Source organism: Penicillium concentricum (genome assembly GCF_028827145.1).
Source record: "Penicillium concentricum strain IBT 3081 chromosome Unknown utg000002l_segment0_segment0, whole genome shotgun sequence".
Taxonomy (NCBI): domain Eukaryota; kingdom Fungi; phylum Ascomycota; class Eurotiomycetes; order Eurotiales; family Aspergillaceae; genus Penicillium; species Penicillium concentricum.
The window spans coordinates 1,286,810-1,311,289 of record NW_026622755.1 but is presented as its reverse complement, the minus strand read 5'-3'; the positions used below and the strand labels follow the sequence as shown (position 1 = coordinate 1,311,289).

Sequence of the window (24,480 nt, the reverse complement as noted above, 5' to 3'; positions counted from 1 at the left end):
CTTCGTACTCCCTGTTCCTCTTTTTCACTAGCCCTTCGAATTATGGGCTGCGGCAAACAATCAAATCCTGAATGAAGACGACTTTGATGACAAGACATCATGACATTTAATTTGCTGGGTCTCTCCAACCCTCTTATCGCCTAGGTCGTTTGGCGTGTCAATGAGCGTGATAAACCAACGTCTTAGATGGGGAAATCACTCTTCTCTTTCATCTTTTCCTATTTGTATAGCGCTGGTCGTGGGTTTTCCTAATTGATTTCTCCCTTGTTAGTTGAATTGGTGTTTTGGCCTTTCTGCTGGGTGCTTCGTGTTTCAAGGGATTTTCCTAAGATAACCCATTGCATTTTCTTAACGCTTTCCTTTTTATGAATAAAACATTGGATGAGATTGAAAAAAAATTATTTGAACAAAAAATCAAGAAACCCTAGAAATTGATATACATCGTAGGTCGAATTGTTCTATATTTGATACATACATAGATGTCTCAACCCAAGTATACTCCATATAATGATCTTATATATCTAGACTCGGTATTAGACTAGCAAACTGATATCGAATGTGAATAATCTCTAATTTAGTAAATTATACAAAAAAATTCCAATGTTATATAGATGTAGCCTCAGATCACCTGTTGGCTCCAGCGTATCACGTGAGGGTTATCGCAATGTCTTTCAGGCCGAATAAATTAATCGAATTACAAGGAACGCGTGAAAAGAAGGAACAAAATATACTCAATGATATATTCGATGAGTGTTGTCTGCATATAAACGCGCTTCATTGACCCGACTCCACCGAACCTCCCACCAAGCCCCGCGCTCTCATTCGTTGACCTTCGTGGGAAATTTAATTGCCCGCATTTCGCACAACCACCCCTCCTTGTACTTCTTCATCTCTCAAGATACTTATCCGGCGATTCGTGGCGCGAGCGGCGCCTTGGAGATTTACTCCTCAATATCGTTCATTCTCCAGGATGGCTCAGAACTCTGCCCAAACCCCCAGTGAGTTCCATGACTCATTCCCAAGTGTCGCAGAAGCTTACAGTGAATAGCGGGTGAGCCTACGGCTCCCGTGACCAGCACAACCCCTCAGGTCAACGAACAGACACCCTCCCAAATCGTCGATGCTGCCGCAAAGGACCCCCAGGGTCAGAACCAGGGCGAAGCGGCCGGAGCTCCCAAGGTGAAGACCGAGAAGGAGTGTATGTTGCCACCAGAATCTATATCGGAACCTTTCCTCGGAAGCCGTCGCTATATAATAAGCATTTGCTGATACTGTGGGTGATTTCTAGTGGAGAAGGAGCGCAAGAAGGCCGAAAAGAACAAGAAGTTCGAAGAGAAGAAGGCGGCCAAGGCCAAGGCTGCCGCCAGCAAGGCTGCAGCTCCCAAGGTCGAGAAGAAGGCGAAACCCGAGAAGGACAAGACCGCGGATGCCTACGATCCCATTGCCATCGAGGCTGGTCGTCTCGACTGGTGGGAGGAGCGTGATCTCTTCAAGCCCGAGTTCGGTCCTGATGGCAAGGTTAAACCGGAAGGCTCCTTCGTCATCCCTATTCCCCCTCCCAATGTTACCGGCTCTCTTCACATGGGCCACGCCCTTACCAATGCCCTCCAGGACACCATGATCCGCTGGCAAAGAATGAAGGGCAAGACTACCCTGTGGCTTCCTGGAATGGACCACGCCGGTATCTCAACCCAGAGCGTTGTCGAGAAGATGTTGTGGAAGAAGGAGAAGAAGACCCGCCACGACATTGGCCGAGAGGCCATGGTCAACTTGATCTGGGACTGGAAGGATGAATACCACAAGAACATCAAGAACTCCCTGCGCAGACTTGGTGGTTCGTTCGACTGGAGCCGTGAGGCCTTCACCATGGACCCCAACCTTTCAGCTGCTGTGACCGAGACCTTTGTTCGCCTCCACGAGGAGGGTATCATTTACCGTGCCAACCGCCTGGTCAACTGGTGTGTGGCTCTGAACACCTCTTTGTCCAACCTCGAGGTCGACAACAAGGAGATCGAGGGCCGCACGCTTCTCGATGTGCCTGGCTACGAAAAGAAGGTCGAGTTCGGTGTCCTGACTCACTTCTGCTACGAGATTGATGGAACCACCGAGCGCATCGAAATTGCTACTACTCGTCCCGAGACCATGGTTGGTGATACTGGTATTGCCGTCCACCCCGACGACAAACGCTACCAGCACCTGATCGGCAAGAACGCTCGCCATCCCTTCTTGGACCGTCTTCTCCCTATCGTTGCCGACCCCGAAGTCGAGCCCGAATTCGGTACCGGTGCCGTCAAGATCACCCCTGCCCACGATTTCAACGATTTCAACCGTGGTAAGGCTCACAACCTGGAGTTCATCTCTGTCATGAACGATGATGGTACCTTCAACAAGCACGCCGGTCCCTTCGCTGGCATGAAGCGTTTCGATGCCCGTTACAAGGTCATTGAGGATCTCAAGGCGAAGGGTCTGTACGTCAAGTGGGAGCACAACCCCATGAAGGTTCCTCGTTGCGCCAAGTCCAACGATGTCATTGAGCCTATCATGAAGCCGCAATGGTGGATGAAGATGGAGAGCCTGGTTCAGCCTGCCATCGATGCCGTTGAGAACGGCGATATCAAAATCCGCCCCGAGTCCGCCGAGAAGAGCTACTTCCGCTGGATGCGCAACCTCAACGATTGGTGTCTGTCACGTCAGCTCTGGTGGGGACACCAGGCTCCTGCTTACTTCGTCAAGATTGAAGGCGAGGATGGCGACGACAGCGACGGCAACCTCTGGGTTACTGGCCGCACCGAGGAAGATGCTCGCAAGAAGGCCGAGGAGAAGTTCCCCGGCAAGAAGTTCTCTCTTGTCCGTGATCCCGATGTTCTCGACACTTGGTTCTCTTCTGGCCTCTGGCCCTTCTCTACTCTGGGCTGGCCCACTAAGACTCACGACTTCGAGAACCTGTACCCCACCTCCGTTCTGGAGACTGGTTGGGATATTCTCTTCTTCTGGGTTGCCCGTATGATCATGCTGGGTATCAAAATGACTGGCCAGGTTCCTTTCCGTGAGGTCTACTGTCACTCCTTGATCAGAGATTCTGATGGCCGCAAGATGTCCAAGTCTCTGGGCAACGTCATCGATCCTCTGGATGTCATGGAGGGTATTCAGCTGCAGACTCTTCACGACAAGCTGCAGTTGGGCAACATCGCCGATAAGGAGATTGCCGCTGCTACCAGATATCAGAAGAAGGCTTTCCCCAAGGGTATTCCCGAGTGTGGTGCCGATGCTCTCCGCTTCGCTCTTGTCTCTTACACCACTGGTGGTAGGTTTCATCTAATTTCCCCGTTTGATTCTATTTACTAACAATGATTTGCAGGAGGTGATATTGCTTTCGATATCCAGGTCATTCACGGATACCGTAAGTTCTGTAACAAGATCTACCAGGCCACCAAGTTCGTCCTCGGCAAGCTGGGCGATGACTTCAAGCCCCAGGCCGGTGTTAAGAAGACTGGCAACGAGTCTCTCTCCGAGCGCTGGATTCTGCACAAGTTCAACATCGCCGCCAAGGAGATGAACGAGGTTCTTGAGCAGCGTGAATTCTCTAGCTCTGCCCAGATCTCCTACCAGTACTGGTACGGCCAGCTGTGCGATGTGTTCCTCGAGAACTCCAAGACCCTGTTGGCCGATGAGGCCTCAGCCGAGACCAAGGAGTCTGCCAAGCAGACCCTCTACACAGCCCTCGAGGGTGCGCTGACCCTGATCCACCCCATCATGCCGTTCGTCACCGAGCACCTGTGGCAGCGTCTGCCCCGCCGCGCAGGCGACGAGACCATCTCGATCATGAAGGCCAAGTACCCCGAGTACCTCGCCGAGTTCGACGACCCGGCCGCCGCCGAGGCCTACGAGCTCATCCTCAACACCTCCAAGGCTATCCGCTCTATCCTGTCCCAGTACGACGTCAAGACCCAGGGCGACATCATCATCCAGACATACGACGCTACCAGCGAAAAGACCGTCTCCGGAGAGATGAACACCATCAAGTCTCTGGGTGGTAAGACCCTCGGCGAGCTGTCCCACCTCGGCCCAGAGAACAAGAACCCTCCCTCTGGCTGTGTTGTGGCTGCCGTCGGTTCCGAGGCTGCTGTCTACCTCCGCGTCTCCAAGGAAGTTGCCCTGGAGCAGGAAGAGAAGGCTCAGGCTAGCCTCGACAAGGCCCGTGAGACTGTCCGTAGATCCCAGGGCATCATCAACGGCCCTGGCTGGAAGGAGAAGGTCAAGGCTGAGGTCCGTGAGCAGGAGGAGAAGCGTCTCCGTGATGCTGAGGGCGAGGCTGCCCGTCTCGAGGAGCAGGTCAAGGAGTTCGAGAAGCTGCGCTTGGAGTAAATTGTCCATTATTGGATAGATTTAAACAAAATATATCAATTGATTCCCTTCTTTTAAACTGATTTTCACTGTAAACAGATCATTATATAGTACATGTATATTTCCATGACGACCTACATCCACACAGCAATATGTATTAGATTATATAGTGCTGTGTAGAGTCAATATAGAAAACAGATGCCATTGTTTTCCAGGGGAAATGTTGTCCCTGGATACCTGAATCTGCTAATAGATCATCTGTACATAGTACATAGATAAGACAAGGAAAGAAGAACTCCAATCTACCAACTTTCCACATTTGATACAAAAGACAAAAAAGGGAAGTAAGTACCTTTGCTAACAATTAAATAGCAAAGATACAAAAAATAGTTTCCCTGGGAATCGAACCCAGAACCTTTCCGGAACATCTGCTAATTGCATTTGTTAACGGAAAATCATAACCGCTAGACCAGGAAACTGTTCGGCCACTTGGACCAATCGATGGAAGGAGATGCTATTATTGACATAATGAATCTATAGGGTGAATATGGTCCACATGAATTGCCATGGCTTTAGGGTTGCCCATCACCGATTGCTCCGCTCTTTACTTCTCCCACTCAATGCATACCATATGCCACCCAGAAATAGAATAGTGGCCCAAAATCAGGGAAATTAGATTAACAGTTTGATAATACTTACCCGGGTGATCGGGATTGGAAATATTGGGAAGATTGGGTATCAACAAGGATATGACCGCATTGGACTAATCAAATAATCCCCCCCAGCGAGGCACTAGGCAATTGAAATATACATGCATGAACTGGCCATCAAGATAAAAAAGATCGAGGCTCTCGGGCCGCAATCTCTCCCACACTGCAAGGCTGATGTGCAGATAACATGGTTGGATTGGGATGTATAGGAGCATGACAACGAATAACTTCATCACTTCTTCACCGACTCACTCGTCCACCCTTGTTCTTCCACACACCATCAAGCACAAATTGAACATGGCTCATCTTTATACCGACTTTTCTGATGAAAATGGGCAGCAACAGAGGCATATTTTGCTAGTAGCCAAGTTGTCGCCAGGGGTGCAAAATTTGGCTATAAATACCAGGCCCATTCTCATGTATCTCCCACTGTGATCAGAGACCGACAAGCTCTATTTATTAGCCAACTGAACTTTGTCTTCCTTGATACCCTCCCCCCAAAAAAGAAAGTCCAACGTGATGGCTCCCAACACAACATTCATGGTCTCGGAAGGCGAGTCAGTGGCCTCCTTATTCGTGCAACGATATAGGACCCAAGACATAGTCTATTATCGCAAGACACTCAGCGCAGTTGAGGAAATATGCAAGCAGCTCCTTTCCAACCATGGAATACCCCATGCCACAGAGTCCCGGCTCAAGGAGCTCGCCAGTCTTGAAAACAAACTTACGAAGTTTGAACGCAAGCAAGGATTTCCTTACCAAGCCATCGAAGATATCAACAATGACATTGTTGATCTTGCTGGAATGTGCATCTTGGTGCACATCCCATCGAACCGAATAAAAGCCAGCGAGCTTTTGCACGACACCTTCGTGGTCAAAAAGGTGGTGCACCACCCAAAACAGGACGACCCCAAGGGAACCCATCAGGGGTCTCAGGGCTATGTTGCGACACATATCCATGTCTTGCTAAAACCGGAGGACCTTCATGCCCGAGGGCTACAATCCGCCGACGCGAAGTTGGTCGAGATTCAAGTCATAAGCACAGAAATGCGTGGATGGACAAATCTGGAGCATGACTTGGTGTACAAGCCCAATGGCAAACTCAGTCTTGCCCTACGCCACAAACTGGAAACAATGCGGATGGTTGTGGACGTGAACGAGAATATCCACCAGCAAATAGAAGAAGAGCAAGCCTACAGAGCAGCGAAGGAGAACCGATCTCTTCGATCTGTGGATGATGTCGGCTTTATTCTTCAAAAGTGGCTCGAGGAGCATCACTCGGCATGGTTTCAAGGTCGAACAGCCGGGTCGTGCACGTCTCTTTTCAATTTCCTGAAATCGCGCAACATGGACACTCGCGGGGAGCTGCGAAAAGTGCTTGAAGCGAACCTTGGGTCTGATTCAGAAGCTGTGTACTCGAGGCTTGCGAGTGAATATCCAGCTGGCAGGTTGACTCTTGTTATTTTCATCATGGATCGCCTGTTATTGATGGATGGTGGAAGTGACGTGGTGGATTCCGTTACCGATGACCATCAGATCCATCTTTACAAGCTCCAGGCAATGAGGAGCACGTTTGTCTGGCTCGATAGATTCTTTACCACTTCTTTTATGTGGCAAGAAGTCTTTGCGGATCAGAACCAGGAATCTCTTCGAGACGGTCTCATCTTGCTCAACAGCGCTCGAACGGGTCTTTTCTTGGATGGGAATCAGCTTGGGGACAATGATATCGCTATTATTGATTACCTTTGGGACTGGTTTGAGCGTCAAGATGACCGGCAGATTAGGTTGACTTTTGCCATTTCCAAAAATGGGTTGTTTAGAGACAGGAAGGATGCGCGGGAGATAATTCTGCGGTTGATACAGGGGATGGGACGTTTGAATTGACTGGATTGTTGAAGGAAATTCGGGAATAAAAGTTTTGCTGTTGAATTTTTGCAGGGATCTAGTGATAGTGCTTTTTGAATTGATTCAAATATAAAATTGATTGACAGAGCTTTCACAAAACACTAGGGGTAGTCTGAGCAGTATTCCGTACTCTGAACAGTTCATATAACATAAATTGGGAGCTTTCGTTATCTCAGTGGAAATTGAGATCAACGATCCAGACTCAGAGATTGGACCCTTTAAGCGTATCATGTTTGATTGGTGTGGGCAACTGAAGAAAAAAACGACATATCACAATTCACTCCAGCGCTGAATTTCCCCTAGTCAGCCTTTGAGTTCAAAATGACGACCAATCGCCTGAAGGTATTTTCGGGTGTGGAAAGGTGAAACCCTAGAAAAGGGGCCGAAAATTCAGCCGTAAAGAATACCAAGGGTTGAATCATCCCCGATTGAATAGTCCGGTAATATGAGAGGAGTAGATGATGTTATATGTTGATGCACATCTCATCAGTCAGGCGGGGATGTCGTAAGCTTGTATCAGAGCGATCCTGAGTTGTAGAGTTGAATATAATTTTGGGGACTCATTTCCTTGGTGGCCAGGCTCATCGAGGCTATACAGAAGATCCCAGCCCCCTTAGTCGAATTATCAAGCGCTCCACAATAGGTGCCAATATTGATAGTAACAGACGCCGCAAATCCTTGACTAAAAGTCTCTGAGCCCTCTGAGGCTCACAAATGTGGTTAGGAGATTTTCCGAGCCCACAACCCCCTGGCTTCTTTTTCTTTCAAGACAAAGTGATGATCTGAGCACAAACCCAAAGTTGAGACCACTCAGGGGAACAATCCCATTTTCAGAGGCAACAATGCAAGGTATGAGGCCCATAGGCATTGGAAATCTGGGAGTATCCTGCTGACCGGAGCTTGAAGAAGGAAGCGATAACACAGCCAAGGAATGGTTCAAAATCGATGGTGTTTTGGCAGGCGATGATCTAGGTCAATTTGTTTCCCCTTTGCAAGTGAAAGTCTGGATACAAATGAGTATTTTCGCAGAGAGGGAGGGATTCTTCGGCTTTTCCAATACAAGTCGTGTTTTGCAATGCTGGCTTCATTATGGAGCCAGTCTCAAGGGGTGGAACAGTGGCCTTGACGACGTTCTTTGGGAACGGTTCGCAACAGCATTGCCGCCGGGAAACAAAAATCCAAGTGAGTTTGTCGAGTCATACACGATGAGGTATAGGATGATCACGATCCTAGTTGTCCATGTGTCAAGTTAGGGCTGCATGTGAAAGGACACTAACAGCTGCTAGACCATTCCGCGAATTCGTCCCGGGTGTCCCCGGTTGCCGTCGGAGCAAGCCCCTTGCCATTGGATGCTAACAAACATCCTCAATCGCAACCTGTGAATGCGACTTCAACTTGACCCCGGAAGTCATCGACCGTGCACAAACATCCGACAGTTGCGAAGGAATATGTCTCCACTGAACTTGTGTGCCCAAAGCAAATATTGAGGGCAGTGAGATGGGTGTACGTCTTATTTCAAGTACGGCATGTTGTGCACTGGCATGTGTTAAGTTTGAAAACCCCTGGAAAAAGTTGAAAAATAAAAGTTAGAGGGAAATGGGAAAGGGTTTAAGACCTTGAGGTGCATATGCAGTGGACGAGCGCGCTCTCCGCTATAATTAGGTATATTTGGACTTGCTATTTGGAATTAAGTACAGTATTGTAAATTAATAGTGAATCAAAGAAGGCTCTGGAACCTATATTCTGCTCATTAGCCTCTACAATATGATTCTCTTTCTTTGAACATGTAGTATTTCATTGCCGAACTGCGATTGAGCTATTTAACCTTGGTTTATAGACACAAAATATTCTTCTCTCTATACATGCCATGGGACCAAATGACTCTCACTAAAAAAAGAAGGCTAAGCATTCGTCCTAACTCACCGGATACTAACGGATCTCGAGTTTCCCCCATACGAAGTCGGATTTTAATGGCAAGTGCCTATTTCTAACACCGAAGCAGGGAAAATACTACATCTAATTGGATTCACTTGGGCATCCCAGTATCGTAGGGCTTCAATAACGCACAGGAACAAAACTCTCCAATCGGGCTTTAGGGACGTATCAGATTTAAAGCCGACGGCTTTAACTGCGGGTACATCAGCAACTACTAAAATATAAACCCGTTGTATACTCATCTTCATCTTCAAAATTTCACCTATCATTCTTCCCTTCTGCATACTCCTGCTCAGATTGAACCATACTTCCAGCAGAACCACACCCATAGCAATTACAACTCGTTGAACATTCACTATGACGGGACGGCACGAAGCTGCCATTCTTCCTCAGCGGGGCGGTCCTTTGTCTCCGGGCAAGCGTCCCACCCCGAGCCCGGTCCAAACGATGTTCTCATCGAAGTCAAGGCTGTTGCCTTGAACCCATGTGATCATTTCCAGCGCGATTATGGTATGCCTCCTGTACCTATATACCCTGCTATAATAGGATCCGATATTGCTGGTGTTGTCGTCAAGCTTGGCGCGAATGTCACTACGGTCCCTGGCCCAGGAAGCCGAGTCATTGCCTTTGCCTCATCATTCTACCAGAACGGATCTCCAGACCACGGCTCCTTCCAAAAGTACAGATTGGCACAATCTGAAGCTGTCATTCCACTTCCAGACAATCTCTCCTTCGAGGAGGGTGCGGTCTTCCCCTTGGCCGTCTTGACGGCCTTGACTGCCTGGACCACAGTTGGCATTCCGCTCGACACCAAGTACACTCCCGCCGACAAACAAGCGGTCCTGATCTGGGGCGCATCGAGCAGTGTCGGCACGTTTGCCGTTCAATCGGCCAGGACCCTAGGCTTCAAGCACCACGATCTCGTCAGGAAGCTCGGGGCCCATGCGGTATTTGATTACAGAACAAGCCATATCGTTTCCCAGATTGTCAGCACCGTAAAGAAAGACGGCGTCAAGCTGCACACTGCACACTGCGTTGTTGATGGAGCTCTGCAGTCAACATTAAAAGTCCTCAAGAAGACCAAGGGCAATGCACACGCCAAGGTTGTACACTCGGCCCTTCTCCCAGAAGGACACCCTACCCTCGACAACACGCAGATCACTTTCAACTTTCCTTCCATGGATGAGATCGCGCGGAACAAGCACATTTACGACATCTTCAATGGGTGGCTGAAGATTGGCCTGCAGTCCGGTGAAGTAATCCCCAGCCCCAATATCCAGATTGAGGGTGGTGGTCTGGGTGGATTACACGTAGCACTGGACAAGCTGAAGGGTGGTGTCAGTGGGACTAAAATAGTTGTGCCAGTCTAAGTGGGCTGCATTTTACTGACGTTCCCTGTACCAACACGAGTACCTTATAGAGAATGTCTATAGGCACGCTCGGTTTCCACTCGCTTTCGATGGTTAGGTAGAGCACGAGGCAAAATAGAAACAGATTCTTCAAAAACCACAAAGATATATGTCGTTATTGGGTTATTTTTTCCTTTGCTCAACGATGCCGTTGGCATTGCTTTAGCCTGGGATTTTAATTTCGGACGGCCAGGTAGCAAGGTGGCAAGAGACTAGAGTCTGCCACTATATTTACATATACTAGACCTATAAAAGAAAAGCAGAGATATATTTACCCATAAGCGTTTTTGACAACACCAAGTCTATGGTTCTGTTAAGGGTAGGAATTTACTTAAGCGCATGGTGAGACCAAAGTGAGACCAGAATGAAAGCACAGTGAGACTGTGTGAGAAAGAGAAAGAACAAGCAGCTAATTGAAGCCTCAAAAGCAAGGTACCAACAGCAAACAGAATTCATTGTGCCTTCAAATATTCTTCCTCCCCTTCCCGTTTTTCTTCTACCCTTTGGAATATCTTCTATCATCCCGCCGGTGATCTACTCAACTTCGTTTTATCCTCACGCCGAACCATCTAACCGACAAAATGGCAATGAAGCTACCCCTGGAACTATTGATCCAGATTGCAAATATCCTGCAAGGTGAAGGCGCTCCTTTAGCCCCATGTGCTTCTGTGTGTCGCATTTGGCAGATGGCTTTTGAGCCCCTCATCTACTTCAAGCTGGACGTTTACAGTGACGATGAACATAAACAAGAAGATCAATCAGGAATCTCTCTCACAAAGTTTCAGGATCTCACATCCGGCAATCGTGCTATACGGCAATCCTGGGTTCGAGATTTGCACTACGACATCCTCGTCCCATTCGACATTTTAGACTGGAGGACATGCAAACAAACCGAGCCCAAAGGAAAAGTTTACAGCACCAGGAATACTATCCGGGAGGCCAACAACCTAGCTTTCTAGACGGCCGTGGTTAGCGTTTTTCAAATGCTTTCCTCGTGGGACCAGAGTGGCCGTCTCAGCTTACAGCTAGGGCTTCGAGGATATCGCCAAAGCGAGAAGGCCGCACCGGAACCAAACACTTACTATGCAGAGTACGCCGGATCACATGTCTGCACCTACCAAAATGGCGAAGCGAAGTCAGTTCCCCCATACCGGGCGCGATTTATTGGGAAAAATTTAGCAAATGTTCTGTGCATTGATAAACTATTCTTCCTGAACCGGCCCCGGGGTCGGCATCATCGAATCTGGGCGGGAGCAGCGCAAACAATTATCGAACACTGTCCAACCATCACTACACTACACCTGAATTTCAATGAACGGGTTCGCCCTGACTTTTGGCTGTATATGCGGGCACGCCGTGACGGTAGACATTATTCCCTTTCCTCACTCTACAGACATAATTTTAATACTAGCTATATAGCGATATCTTCTCTAATCGGAGCTATTCCAAAAAGCTTGCGGATATTCACCTATACCGGTGAATGTGAAAGGCCATGGAAAGATTGGATGCCTGTCCCGAATGTTATCCCTTTTACCATTGATAGCTTGGCAATCAATCTGAGAGACCTCAGCACCTGCCTTCGGGAACTCAGATTGGAAAGTGTTATCCTTCCACTTGACTTCATGTGGCCTTTGAATGACGATGGCCATTCAATACCCGAAAGAGACTCCTTGTGGTGGCCGCATCTGGAGATATGGGAGGCGTATTCTATGCCCTCCTGGAGTCCTTCAGGTATGTTCACTCTAATGCGCAAGAAAATGGTGCTTGGCATGCAGATGACCACTGACAATAAGCCAATTGAATAGGCAAATGGTTTTTTCTTCCAGATGCCAAGGAGCAGGCAGAAATCGACCAGATTGGCGACTGGGACCTCGAGATATGCCACGGTAAAGTAGACGTCAAGCGATCGATACCGGTCGAAGATCAATTCCACCGACTTTTAATATCACTAGGCTAAGCTGCCCAGCGTATGCCTCGTTTGAAACACATGGAATTTGAAATGGAATTCAAGGTTGAGCGGGACTATGCGTTTCGACTCGATTTCTTCAACGACGAGGATGGAGCTATCCTAGCATGGGACTGTAGATCTGGCTATCGGCCAGATAGCCGGGTGGCAAGAGCCTGGGGCTTTTGCTTGGATGATCTGCACATTGACTCCCCACACAACGGAGTTTGTTCTGTGATGCCACCGACATGGCCTCCGAATGAGCCTCTCTAACTTGAGGTCCTGGAGTCGTATTTGCAAATTGATGGATCTCTGAACGGGAGAGGAAAGAAGGCTGTGTGACAGATTGTGATACACACTTCTCACGATTACAAGAATGGAGATGAAGACAGTACACTCATGCGTCGGGATGTTATTGAGAGGCAATATCAGAAAACTTTTATCTTGGGTAGAATTCACTACGTAGTCTCCCTAGATTCTTTTATCCGTAGGGCTGAGTTATATTCAATTTCTTCAATAAGGCGGTTTGCCTGGGTGTCTAAGGCGATTGACTAGAAATTACTGGACTGGTCGATTAACAACCACCTGTAGACGCGGTATGACCAGGTTTTTTTTCGAAGCCACTTCAAAGGTCCATGCTTCTTGAAGTCAGACAAAGGCATTCTTGTACGGGTTTGTTTTTCGATGTGCGATCAAGGATTAAGAGATTGAGAGATTCTTTTTCTAGGGGTCAGGGGGAAAAAAAGAGTTGATGTGGCCTTCGACGCTTAATTATGCGAGGCTGAGAAATGAATTAGCGTGATGCATATATCCCGCAATTTGCCGAATGTGCCCGGTTGTTTTTTTGTTATACATATAAAGGGAGAGACATGTACCTAGAATAAAAAGGGCACTGAATATTGAAATCTTTCAACTATATTGTTGAGACCATCTGTCTTGTTGCCTGATTTGTGAGGCTTCAACCCAACGAGAGCATCTAGGCTCCGTCGCAACAACCTCCTCTGTTTCCTCTCCTATCAATCTTCATTCTAACTTGGGGTTATATGGTGAAGACTCCAGAGCTTGACCTATCGACCTAGAGCAAGCAATAGATCCTACGTGAAGAATGTGGGGGTTGTGGATGTGCAGATGAGAGAATGATAAGTCCTTCAGATCGAACGCGATCCACTGCCAGCTGAGAGTGCGCTTGCGCTACTCCGTACAAAGATCACTTTCTCACCCTATATATAGCACACATACCTGCAAAAAGACTTACCGGCGAAAGGCCCGATGCTTGGTTTTCAGTTCTGCCTGAATGTTACCTGATTTTAGACTGGATATTCCAGCCCTGGTCCTGTTCTCTCACCATTCATATATTCACACTATATGATCCTCCTCAGTGATCTACCAAGCACATACGACCATAGGGTGTGGAAAACAGGGCTTCCCGTCCGCTCAGCCGTACTTAAGCCACACGCCGGTGAGTTAGTAGTTGGGTGGGTGACCACCAGCGAATCCTCACTGTTGTATGTTTTTGTCTTTTTATTTCAGACTGAATGAATTAATTCAACTGTCTGCCCTGTTATTATGCTTATGTTAAACTGGAGATCGTCGCAAAATTAAGTAATGCCGTGTCGTCTAACCTGGGAATACTATGTTGAATGGAAGGTGCCAAGCTATTTCCATCGCAAACAGCCCATCCATTAAGTATGGATATGTGAATGCAAAAATATCTAGTGTTAAAATCAATGCAGTCTATCTGTTCTTACATGACAGGAGGCTTTGCCACTCGAATCCCCCCCAATATCAACACTTCTCAAGTTGGCCCAATTAGCACATCAGTTCAACATATCCACTTGCACACAACCCGTCAATTCTGACCCGGCAGCTTCTCGGTATCCTGCGCTGGCCCGCGCCTCAGCAGACCGAACTTTCGCCTTCTAACCTGCTCTTTGTGGGTCCATAGATACCATGTGCTGATTGTAATGACTGCCAAGATGATTGTAGCAACAACAAAGATCCAGAATTGCCTAGATATTCTGAGTTCTTCAGTTGTCCCGTCGTCAAACTTGAACAAATTCATCCCGAAGAAAGACTATTAAGTGGTGAGAAGAAACTTTCATTTTGGGGCCTCGGGATACTTACCGACACAAGGCTTGCAGGCAAGTATATGAGCGTCAAGATAGTGACCACTTTGACCGTGGCATTGTCGTCGAAACTTTTGGTTCCAATTTGGAGCAGCTGTTCATTGGCATTAAGCATGCGATTGTTTAATTCAACCATCCGGTTGTTGAGGTCAAGCATCTGGCTGCTCATCCTGAAATCCAATCCTAGTGTAGTCTTCATGACCGTCAGCGCGGGGAATGGTGGTTATATCCTGGCAGTTGATGCCTACCATGTTTAAGATATCCTTGATCTTTTTCTTCAGCACGTCTACCCCAATAACAAGCCCCTCTATACGATCTTTGTGGTATTCCATGTACGTGACAAGTCTTTGAAAGCCATTGTTGGCGCCGTTATGCTGTGAGGCCAGAACACTGCTCAAATGACCCATTTTTGTAAGAGTGTCCAGTATTACTCTCAACCGGTACGATGTGGGTAAAATAAGGTCGCGTGTGTTGTGAATCGCCGTTAAGTTGCTGTCGCCTCCGGCAGTTAAAAAATGATCGATGTTCCTCAAGACAAAATCCAGGGATCTATCAGTCTAAAATAAAAGTCAGACAAGCCAAGCAAATAATGGCAGATACTAACGTGTCTGTCCACGTCATGGCCTAGGTATTTAACATAGGACCGCCAATTATTCAGACAAGAAGAGAAAACAGAGGAATGAAGTGTCAGCCACGCATGATCTGAGCGTAACCCCTGCTGGGATATTGAGGCATATTGCTCAATTTCTTTTTGCATAGGTGTATCAGGGCCGACATGAAAGAAGATCCAAAGATTTTGAAGTTCATTAGGATCATGGTGATGGAAAACACCCATTTGGCGCATAGTCCAATCGCTAGCGCCCACTGGGGTTGGGAATGTGAGTCTGTAAGAGATATCTAAAATATGGTTTAGCGCCTTTGGGCATATGAATAAGATATGAGGCATTGAAATATCCCACCTTGTATGCCATTCTCGCCACTCTGGGCTTTCATTGCTCCTTCACCTACAGCTGCACTCATGGGTTTATCTCCGAATGTTGAAGTCAAGTCCCATAATTCATCACCAATATTATAGGTATTCTTGAGCCCCCAGAGAGCATCCTCTGAGATTTGGAGGGGCTTGATTGATGACTTGGAGTGTATGGAGCTAGATCCCAAAAAAAGTCAGAGTGAGCTACGCTGTAAGAATCCTTATATTGATATAAAATTCTTACATGATGCGCAATCTTGGAAGTGGCGTGGTTGATATATATTCTTGGAACAAGCCGTTGTCTTTGAAAACACTAGCGATGAGTTTATCTGGTGTGTCAGCTGTAAGGTACAAATTTTAGCACCCGTTTACTTGTTTGAATAATGCCAAACTGACCGTCACTCTGATAAAGAGTGATGCTGGCCGGATCGCCAGGGAGACAAAATGTAGGATACATTGAATTGGTAGCCATGTGAGTTCGGCAGTGAATTTTCTCTTCGATTCAAGCGTGAGGAAATAGTTAACAGAATTATCGCTCTATCCGAGGTCATTGAGACTACTTAAATATGAGCCGTGGCAAAGAGGCTTAGATAAGAAAAAAAATAAACAGAACCGCCTTGGCCTCTCAAAATAAGGGTCCATGGATACATCATAGGACATTGGGCAACACACAGAGGCGACTCACGCCCGACTTGAGAAGCTCACACCCCTACTGCATACATTGCTAGAGAGTTGTCCTACGTTGGTCATTCCTGGGGGGCTATGTGCTTTAAATTACATAGGGTATATTCTTTCTTGTGATGTTTACGCTGAAAACGTCAGGGGCTGGTGTAAAACGTCAGGGGCTGGTGTAGGACACAGCCCCTTGGTTCCTATTAGGGATAGCCGGATTTATAACTAGTAAACTGCAAGGCAAATTGACGCAACTCCATTCCAAACATTTCAAGAACCATGCTATAAATATGCCTTTTCAGCCCCAGTTAACCCGTTCATCCTCGAAGAGATCCCTGTTCAAGTCAGATATTAGCGACCATGTATACTAGAGGACTTCCAAGGTTGATAGATCTGCATACGCTATTTCATGCTAGATTTAGAGAAATCACTGTTAGAAAAAAGCGAATCAATATGTTCAGGCCACGGGAGGCATACCTCTTGCACTTCTCGCTTCGCTTGGAAACTGATTCGGCCGCAAAAGTACTGGGAGATATAGCTGATTTAGCATTCACATTGAGCTTCTATAGGAGACGGCATGTGCTCACCACAACTTGGATATCGCGCCCGAATAATTCGTAAAGTCTACTCTCAAGCTTTGAGCGGTTGATATAACCGCTTATTCCTTCTCTGAGAATGGTTGAAACTGATTCGGTTTGTATAGGGCTTGAAGACATTTGGGGGCTGTGTTGACTGGGAATTTGAGGCCAAGGACGGAGTATACTTTTGCATAAGGTGGATAAGGACCCGAGGCGAGAAGAGTAAGATTTAACAGGATAAATAAGGGCAGTTCGCCTCTAAACCAGCACCAAATCCGGGGTTTCTCGAAGAGCCTCTTCGTATAGTCCTAATACGAGGTCAAGGATTTACGTATAGTTTTAATTTAATGGATAAATGCCATTAGACGTCCAACAGCCACAATTTCAATCAAGACTAGTGTGGCTTCTCTGCTGAAACTCAGCCAATTATTAATTTCCCAGTCCGTCCTTGTGCATAATTTCTGCCATCCGGTTGCTGTTGACGTTTGTGTCTTGCTTCCCGCTACGACGCGGCATCCGCCGATAGGTGCAAATTGTAACTTATATATTGGCTTACTACAGACCATGCTCGTGAGGGGTAAAATACCCTGGGGAATCTATTTATATACCGCATATAATTCCTGACATCTACCATTAACATGTGTGCGAGGCATATTTCGCAGTAAACACGGGGTAGTCGGTTACTACTAAGGCTGACATTGCTATAATACCGGTGATTTGTAGCGCTAAATTAATTTTCATAAAATAATCTGTAGGAGAGGCTATGCCAAAATTTGGAGGCTCTTACAGATCCCCCCAAACACATATTACCTCAACAAGAGGCTCTCTCACCTGGGCCCAGGATCTGTGCTTTTACTCATCTCACCAAGATCTCACCAATTATTTCTTTTCATTGTCGTACTATACACCTAAATCTCTACGCATTTGCAACAGTCCCTGGTGATAAGGTTACAAGATGAGTACAGGCATACGCCCTTCGGGCCACCCAATGTGATACATGAAGCCCCCGAACCCTGTCTCTTGAAGCAACTTCTAATGGCTTTGATCAATCAGGATAGACAACCCACTCATTCACCAAGAGTACTCTCAATTAGAGGCCGAGGTCGAGCAATTTTACGAGCGTCTTCAGCTCGAAAGTGTCGTCGATCTGAAGACCCTCATCAAGGGTGCAAGCCTCGCAAAACAGCGATGGGGTCATGCTACACCCGGGCTTACCCCTTTGGAAATTTTGACTATAAAGGAAGAGAATTCGGAGACTTCGCTGTCGTTCTTGCATACTAGGGGCCTCCTTGTTACTATTATGGCAACGGCTTGTGCCGCAATCACACAGTATGCCCACCATGCTAGTGAATCCAGTGGATCATTTTGACAATTTTGACAGGGGATGGCAGCAATCAACAATCAATGGCAGCTCTCTTTTAGACTGGCATGAAGCATTTGACCTCGATAAGGCCGATGAACATGATTTGCTTTTGATTGGACTCATCAACGCAGCTCCTTGGCTTTCGGGAAGTGTTATGTATGTGTTTCTCCAGCTTAAGTTAAGCACAAACCCAACATCTTACTCTTTATATGTCTCTAACCATGACTACAGAGGGACGTGGTTGAGTGATCCACTCCAAGAGAAATTCGGCAGACGCCCTGCGCTTTTTATTGCTGCGGTTTTTTGCGTCGCTCTTGTGATAGGTAATATGTGGCCCTAGAGTTTATTTTATAGCGACTGATTTGGATATTTAACACAGGAACAGCTCTTTGCACTTCATGGGAGTCACTACTCGTCTGCCGAATAATACTTGGTGTGGGGGTATGTTGGTCTTGTCTCAGGTTCCTGTCTATCCCATCATATTTCTCATTCTACGATCTGACACACTACTACTGAATAGATCGGATCAAAAGCTTCAATAGCTCCTATATTTGCTGCCGAAGCAGCGCCCGATAGACATCGAGGTCAAGTCTTAATGTTGTGGCAACTTTTCGATGCATTGTACGTTTGAACTCTCGTGACAGGCCTTCATCTAATTTTTTTTTCTAGTGGAATATTTCTCGGTTTCTTGTGCGCATTTATGGTAATGGAAAATTGGAGAGCGCTGCTGGCAACCGCGATAATACCCGCCATCGTCCTTCTATTTTTGGTGTTTATATGTCCCGAGTCTCCGAGATATCTGATACAGAGGAACCGATATGCCGATGCATATAAAAGCCTCCTAGAGCTCCGAGGAACTCCCATCCAAGCTGCCCGAGATCTTTACTATATTCATGCTCAGCTTCAGACCGAGGCGATCACAGTATGGAATCCCCAAGAAGGGCAATCATGGTGGTCAGAGCTAGAACAACTCTATGCCTACCAAAAATGGATCAAACGAGGCAATTTCTTCAAGCGGATGATGTATCTCGCCACAAATCCACGAACTAGAAGAGCGTGCACGGTAGCTTCGATCGTGATGATATCGCAACAACTGTGCGGTGTAGGTTTTTTACACGCACGTCTCAAATAACCTGTGCAACTTGACTAACTCTTAATCAAAAACTAACAGATCAATGTTTTAGCATTCTATTCGTCCTCGGTTTTCCAGCCCGAGGATTTCTCGAGCTGCTTGTTTCCTGAACCTAGATCCATAAAGACTCAATGGTACAATTTCGGTAGGTGATGAAAAAGAAACTTCCTGACTATGGAGGAACGTAACTAATTTGCAAAAAAAGGCTTTGGTCTAGCCAATTTTCTTTTTACTTTCCCTGCATACAGGTTTATTGACTCTCGTGGACGCCGACCTCTGCTACTTGTCTCATTTATTGGGATGTTTTTGAGTCTGATCGCAGTCAGCGGCTTCTTCTTAATCACCGACTGTTATACTCGGTCAATCCTGGTAGCAGTGTTCAGCATTATATTTTTTGTCTTTTTTTACTCAATTGGTGCTGGGCCCATTCCTTTTACACTAAGCGCAGAGGTGTTCCCTCTATGCGTGCGCGGTAAATCCCCCTCCTTTGCTTTAGCATCTTGCCTACCGAGACTAATAAATGCTAGAGGTGGGAATGAGCTTTAGTGTTATGATCAATTTTCTTGGTCTTGGGATTTTGGTACTTTTTGTGCCGTTGTTAAGCAAGGGTTTTGATGGGCCGGCAAATCTTCTGTTCTTCTTCTCGTGAGACTACTGCTTCCTATGTCCCATCTGCTCATATACTGACTATTATATAGAGGTTTGAACATATTGGTACTCATCTTAATTTTCTTCTTGGTTAGTTTCGTACGTTTCTTCTGCGCTGTGAGTCATGCTAATGTTTCAGGTCCCCGAAACCAACTACGCGAAACTAGAGGAAATGAACTCAATATGTAAGGCTTTATGCTTACTCCCACTGGGAGAACTCTGTTCTGCCATGATTATATGCTGATAATATCATAGTCCGGCGGGCAACAAAAGAACAGGTTCTGGACCACGCTCCGTTCCTACGTCCCCTCTATCGGAAGTCATCACGCCAGGAAGATAGGGAGAGTACAACTCTCCAAGATAGAGAAGAAGTATGATTTATTCGAGAATGTGAATATGCAGATGTTGTGTTATTTTTTGTCAATATTAATGGAGAAATGTTAACATACAGTTGAATCTTTCAAAATCGAACGGGGATATAAAACAGGCAAGAAAAACAAAGAAGAAACGAGAGATGAGAAATCACACGTAAAATGTAGAAGTGCGCCACTGGATTTACTCACGGCGCGCTTTCTTGAGAAGCTTTTTCATTTCATGAGAACTTCCTGGCGGTATGACATAGCCTTCTGGTAGTGTTGCACCCGCATCAACAAGCACTTTCGCAAGCAGTTCCCTCCTTTCAAATGCAGCCATTTGCAGGAGACTTATCTCCAAAATGGTTCCTGGTTTGTATCTCCTATTCACATCCGCTCCTCCTTCCAACAGTGCCTTGAACTTATTTCGCCACAAAGAGTCTATCTCCACACCTTCCCGCGCGAGACTGACGTGCAGCATCATCGGCGTCTCATATTCTGCCGTGCTTGAGATATTGTCTGAACTATCGAGAGGATTTTCGGGTGGGAGCTGATCGAAAACCATATTGCCCTTGAACGCCCTGATAACGTCTTCTCGCGCGAGATTATTTATCTTCACCGCATAATGTAAGCAGTTTAACTTTTGATGCTGCACGCAGATTCTGTGATCTGCACCGCGTTGTAAAAGCAATGAGACCACACGGGCCTGACCAAGGAAGGCTGCTTGCATGAGCGGAGTCTTATCCTCGCACAGTTCATTCAACAAAGGACTGACATTGGCGTGGGATTCAGGACCAACATAAGCATCAATCACAGCTTTCACGACGTCGAAATCACCCTTGCAAACCGCAAGATAGAGTGGCGTTTGCCTTTTAAACGAGGGGGTTCGCACGTCCAAGTTTAGGTTGAGGAACTTTCGCTGATACTCAGAAAGCGCGTTTATCATAGAAGCATTGGCCATTTCAATGGCATAGATCAAAGGCCGTTCGTTCTCATGGCATTGTTCCACATCGACCTCGTCTAGCAGAATTTCGCGGACCTGGTCGATGTCGCCAGACTTCATGACAGTGACAAGAACACCCACTCCTTTGCTTGCTCCGCCTACTGAGCTTCGAGGAGTAAAGTTTGATATGCTAGAGGAATGAAGTCTGTGTAAACTTCTTTGAACTTCGCTTGCCGATGAGCGTCTGTGGTAATTTATCTCAAGCATTGAGCGAAGGAGCTTCTGCAATTCCTGAAAGAAAACGGGGTTGTGAGGAATGGGATATCGGGTTGGTAAATTCTCAATCCAAGTTTCGACGGCTGGATTGAGAGCGGGAGGAGATCCTCGATAGAAACAATCGTCGTGAGCGCGTGCATTGAGCGGTTCTCTTCGCATTCTGTCAAGTTCTGACAGACTCTCAGGATCAAGTCCCAAGGCAAAGACGCGCACTAATATGCACCCAAATGACCAGACGTCGCTCCTTCGTTGAGACTGGGCCTCTGGTGCCCGGTATGTGCCCCCTCTTGGAGCATGGTCCTTGATACTAGTCATGTAATTTGAATCTCCCGATATGTCACGATGTGCAATTCGCGAGACACCAAAATCGGTAATTCGCCAAACTCCCGTAGACGAGACATCGCGTTTGAAGACCAAAATATTCTGGGGCTTGATATCCGCGTGGCAGATTGCTTGGTGGTGAAACTCGGGCCATTCGCTTTCGAGTTGGAGATGTGTGTGCAGAAAATCAATGGCAGATGCAACATTTCTGGACTCCTGTATTAGATCGCTCAGACATGGGGCGGGTTGCATCTCTCTGTAACCTCCAACCAAGAAATCTTCCAAGTCCATGTCCGCCCACGGCATGATGATGTTCAACTCATTTCTAATGGTAAATATTGCCAGCTCAGAAACAATTCGCTTGTGGCCGGACAGGCTTGATCGGAGATGTTTCAGATGTCTGACTTCAACGTCATAATTTCCCTTGGGGAAGCGCTTTCGGGCAACTATGAGTTTGACCTACCAAGAAGAAAGCCTGTAAGCGACTGGTGATATCAAGTCATGTACTATGAAACTTACTGGATGAGGCGCGTCTGGTATACCGAGCTGGTCGCTTAAATGACCTATGATGATTTGATTTGGGGGTATTATCTCCTTGGTCACTTTCCCAAAGCCACCCTGTCGAACCACATGGTCCTCTTGAAATAGTGGTACCCGGAGGTCCTCTCCATAAGGGTCTTGCTTATTCCCTTTCAAAACTATTGGAAAATAAATCCACCTATCATCCCTGAAAGCACGCACCAGGAGGGCATCCCCAAGAAAGGTGTCGTCCTCAAGTTCCTCCTTGGTGAGCACGAGGGTATTTTTGTCCCAGCGACGATCGGCGACAAGCTCATCTTGCCGGAAGAAAATGTCTTTGAACCTCGACCACCCTGGCCAGTCTCGGGGAGCGATACTCGCGAGGATAGATATCGTACGCAACAAACCATGACGCGCTGCATCTATCTCCGAGATACCTAGACTTGGATCACAGGTCTTCAGAAACTGTTCCAGCCGATTACCGGCCCATATCTCTCGGACGCGTTCATACGGGATGAATGCTTCTGCTGTGTCTTTGTAGTATGTCGCACGCTTGAGCTCACTCTGGATATCCTTTAAGCTCATTTGGCTGGCGCTGACCAATAGTAAGACAAGCACCGGCTTGACAAAAGCAGGGCGCAAATAATCTTCGTGAACGTGGCCTGACTGTCGATCTGCGCTTGTTCGAGGAAGACGGTACGATAAGGAAGTGGGTTGAACTGGATTCACAGAGAGATAAATGTCAGCAGGGAACCGCCAGGCATTTTCAAGTTCTAGCGGACTCAGCCTCAATTTCTGATCTTTACCTGCCAAGATCGTGGGTGCGGCGCATTATTGAGGTATTCCGTCGTCGCTACCAGGTCAAATAGACGTTAGGTTTTTTTTTCCACCTTACCTCTTCGTCCTATGCTCAATATAATTAACACGTTAAAAAAAAATAAACACTTCATGTTTGAGCTTTGGGATCAGAGGGGCCCATTTACCCCATGCGGAGTAAGTCGGGGCGCCTACACCTACATAGGATACATAAATATTTAGGGCTTTCATATGAAGAAGGCAACATATTTCTCATCCGAGAGAATCTTGTTATTCTCAGGTATCCGACAGATTATCTACCCCATCGAGAGGGGTAAATGTCAGGCTATGAAGGCTGCACTAAGCCACTAGCTGTCCGAGCTCAGTGTGATCCCCCTCGTTTAGATTGGAGAATACTGTCTTTTAGAATCCTTTTTTTCGTGACGTTCTAGTCAATGCCGATCTCGAATAATTCGTTTTGCACGTAATATGTAATTTATCTTTCGATATTAAAAGAATGCTTATAATATCAATTAAGCCACAGACGGTCTTAAATTTGTAATAAACTAGAGGCCTTTTAGTATCTCCTTACATATCGTCACTATGTCCGTTTTGTAAACTATATCTTTCCTATCATTTAGACTAGTATACCAAGACTCTTGTAGATTGAAATACGTCTACGAGAGTCACAAGATTCTTAAGATATTAACTATAGTAATAAATGTATACTCATAAAGAGACCGACCGGCTGTACTATCTTAGACTTCATAAGTCATTCCATGGAAGGATCCATCCCTCCTCACTAATGTAAGTCTAAAAACCCTATATAATCCTCTTCGGTGCTAATAACAAGCACATACGACCATAGGGTGTGGAAAACAGGGCTTCCCGTCCGCTCAGCCGTACTTAAGCCACACGCCGGTGAGTTAGTAGTTGGGTGGGTGACCACCAGCGAATCCTCACTGTTGTATGTTTTTACTTTTTGTTTTTATTCGTTCGGATACTCCCTCTTGCTGCCCTACTCTTCAGTCCCTTAAGCCTATTCACCTGAATGCCCTGAACACCACTATTCTACACCTGAATATCCCGCACGCCCCTGAACCGCTGGCGTGTCCTTCCCCTCCCACTGATTTTCTTTCCCTCATAGACATGTTGTTTTGGTCACAACTCTTTCAGTACTAGCTTCTACCAGTTGACACATCCTCCTGAGATTCAAATTACAACCCATGCAGCTTTAATCCATTGAGGAGGTTCATCCCAGTCTAATGTTGACGAATCTCGGAGCACGGGGTCATCGTTGCCTGGCTCTCTTGGTTGTTGCTTTTGCTCCTACGCTATTAATAGTACTTGCCTCACGTTCAACTCTCAACCGCTCATCTGCTTCCGATGGCGGCCAAAGACACTTGGGTAACCGCTCGCGACCCCCTGCTCTTTATTGAGCGGTAGGTATAGCTGAAAGGCCACGGCACCTCCACCGAATGGAAGATTGGGATGAAATGCACCTTCGGCCTCACAGCATCCAGCAAGTAGGCCACA

The 24,480-nt window shown here is 46.7% G+C and overlaps 8 protein-coding genes across 8 annotated transcripts; 6 read left to right on the top strand and 2 right to left on the bottom strand.

Moving 5' to 3' along the window:
• Nucleotides 1-970: 970 nt before the first annotated feature.
• Nucleotides 971-4,365, top strand: N7517_004075 (valine--tRNA ligase; the record flags this gene model as incomplete). The annotated part of the gene is made up of 4 exons (XM_056721805.1): nt 971-998; nt 1,049-1,198; nt 1,289-3,304; nt 3,359-4,365. 4 exons carry the CDS (start codon nt 971-973, stop codon nt 4,363-4,365), a joined length of 3,201 nt encoding a protein of 1,066 aa, XP_056578055.1.
• A 1,208-nt stretch (nt 4,366-5,573) lies between these two features.
• On the top strand, nt 5,574-6,938 carry N7517_004074 (uncharacterized protein; the record flags this gene model as incomplete). The annotated part of the gene is made up of 1 exon (XM_056721804.1): nt 5,574-6,938. One exon carries the CDS (start codon nt 5,574-5,576, stop codon nt 6,936-6,938), a length of 1,365 nt encoding a protein of 454 aa, XP_056578054.1.
• Nucleotides 6,939-9,406: 2,468 nt separating this feature from the next.
• N7517_004073 (zinc-binding alcohol dehydrogenase family protein) lies at nt 9,407-10,264 on the top strand (the record flags this gene model as incomplete). Its single annotated transcript, XM_056721803.1, has 1 exon — nt 9,407-10,264. One exon carries the CDS (start codon nt 9,407-9,409, stop codon nt 10,262-10,264), a length of 858 nt encoding a protein of 285 aa, XP_056578053.1.
• Nucleotides 10,265-10,884: 620 nt separating this feature from the next.
• Nucleotides 10,885-11,262, top strand: N7517_004072 (uncharacterized protein; the record flags this gene model as incomplete). The annotated part of the gene is made up of 1 exon (XM_056721802.1): nt 10,885-11,262. The coding sequence occupies one exon, from the start codon at nt 10,885-10,887 to the stop codon at nt 11,260-11,262; it is 378 nt and encodes a 125-aa protein (XP_056578052.1).
• Nucleotides 11,263-11,286: 24 nt separating this feature from the next.
• N7517_004071 (uncharacterized protein) lies at nt 11,287-12,260 on the top strand (the record flags this gene model as incomplete). Its single annotated transcript, XM_056721801.1, has 3 exons — nt 11,287-11,665; nt 11,723-12,034; nt 12,130-12,260. The coding sequence occupies 3 exons, from the start codon at nt 11,287-11,289 to the stop codon at nt 12,258-12,260; spliced, it is 822 nt and encodes a 273-aa protein (XP_056578051.1).
• A 1,837-nt stretch (nt 12,261-14,097) lies between these two features.
• On the bottom strand, nt 14,098-15,816 carry N7517_004070 (uncharacterized protein; the record flags this gene model as incomplete). The annotated part of the gene is made up of 7 exons (XM_056721800.1): nt 14,098-14,322; nt 14,373-14,567; nt 14,623-14,931; nt 14,979-15,271; nt 15,334-15,521; nt 15,589-15,685; nt 15,741-15,816. 7 exons carry the CDS (start codon nt 15,814-15,816, stop codon nt 14,098-14,100), a joined length of 1,383 nt encoding a protein of 460 aa, XP_056578050.1.
• A 1,733-nt stretch (nt 15,817-17,549) lies between these two features.
• N7517_004069 (Major facilitator superfamily domain general substrate transporter) lies at nt 17,550-20,114 on the top strand (the record flags this gene model as incomplete). The annotated part of the gene is made up of 12 exons (XM_056721799.1): nt 17,550-17,584; nt 17,648-17,923; nt 17,976-18,113; nt 18,189-18,280; nt 18,337-18,398; nt 18,478-18,578; nt 18,627-19,059; nt 19,129-19,234; nt 19,295-19,561; nt 19,617-19,734; nt 19,790-19,827; nt 19,993-20,114. 12 exons carry the CDS (start codon nt 17,550-17,552, stop codon nt 20,112-20,114), a joined length of 1,788 nt encoding a protein of 595 aa, XP_056578049.1.
• A 178-nt stretch (nt 20,115-20,292) lies between these two features.
• Nucleotides 20,293-22,734, bottom strand: N7517_004068 (uncharacterized protein; the record flags this gene model as incomplete). Its single annotated transcript, XM_056721798.1, has 2 exons — nt 20,293-22,089; nt 22,150-22,734. 2 exons carry the CDS (start codon nt 22,732-22,734, stop codon nt 20,293-20,295), a joined length of 2,382 nt encoding a protein of 793 aa, XP_056578048.1.
• Between the last annotated feature and the right edge of the window lie 1,746 nt (nt 22,735-24,480).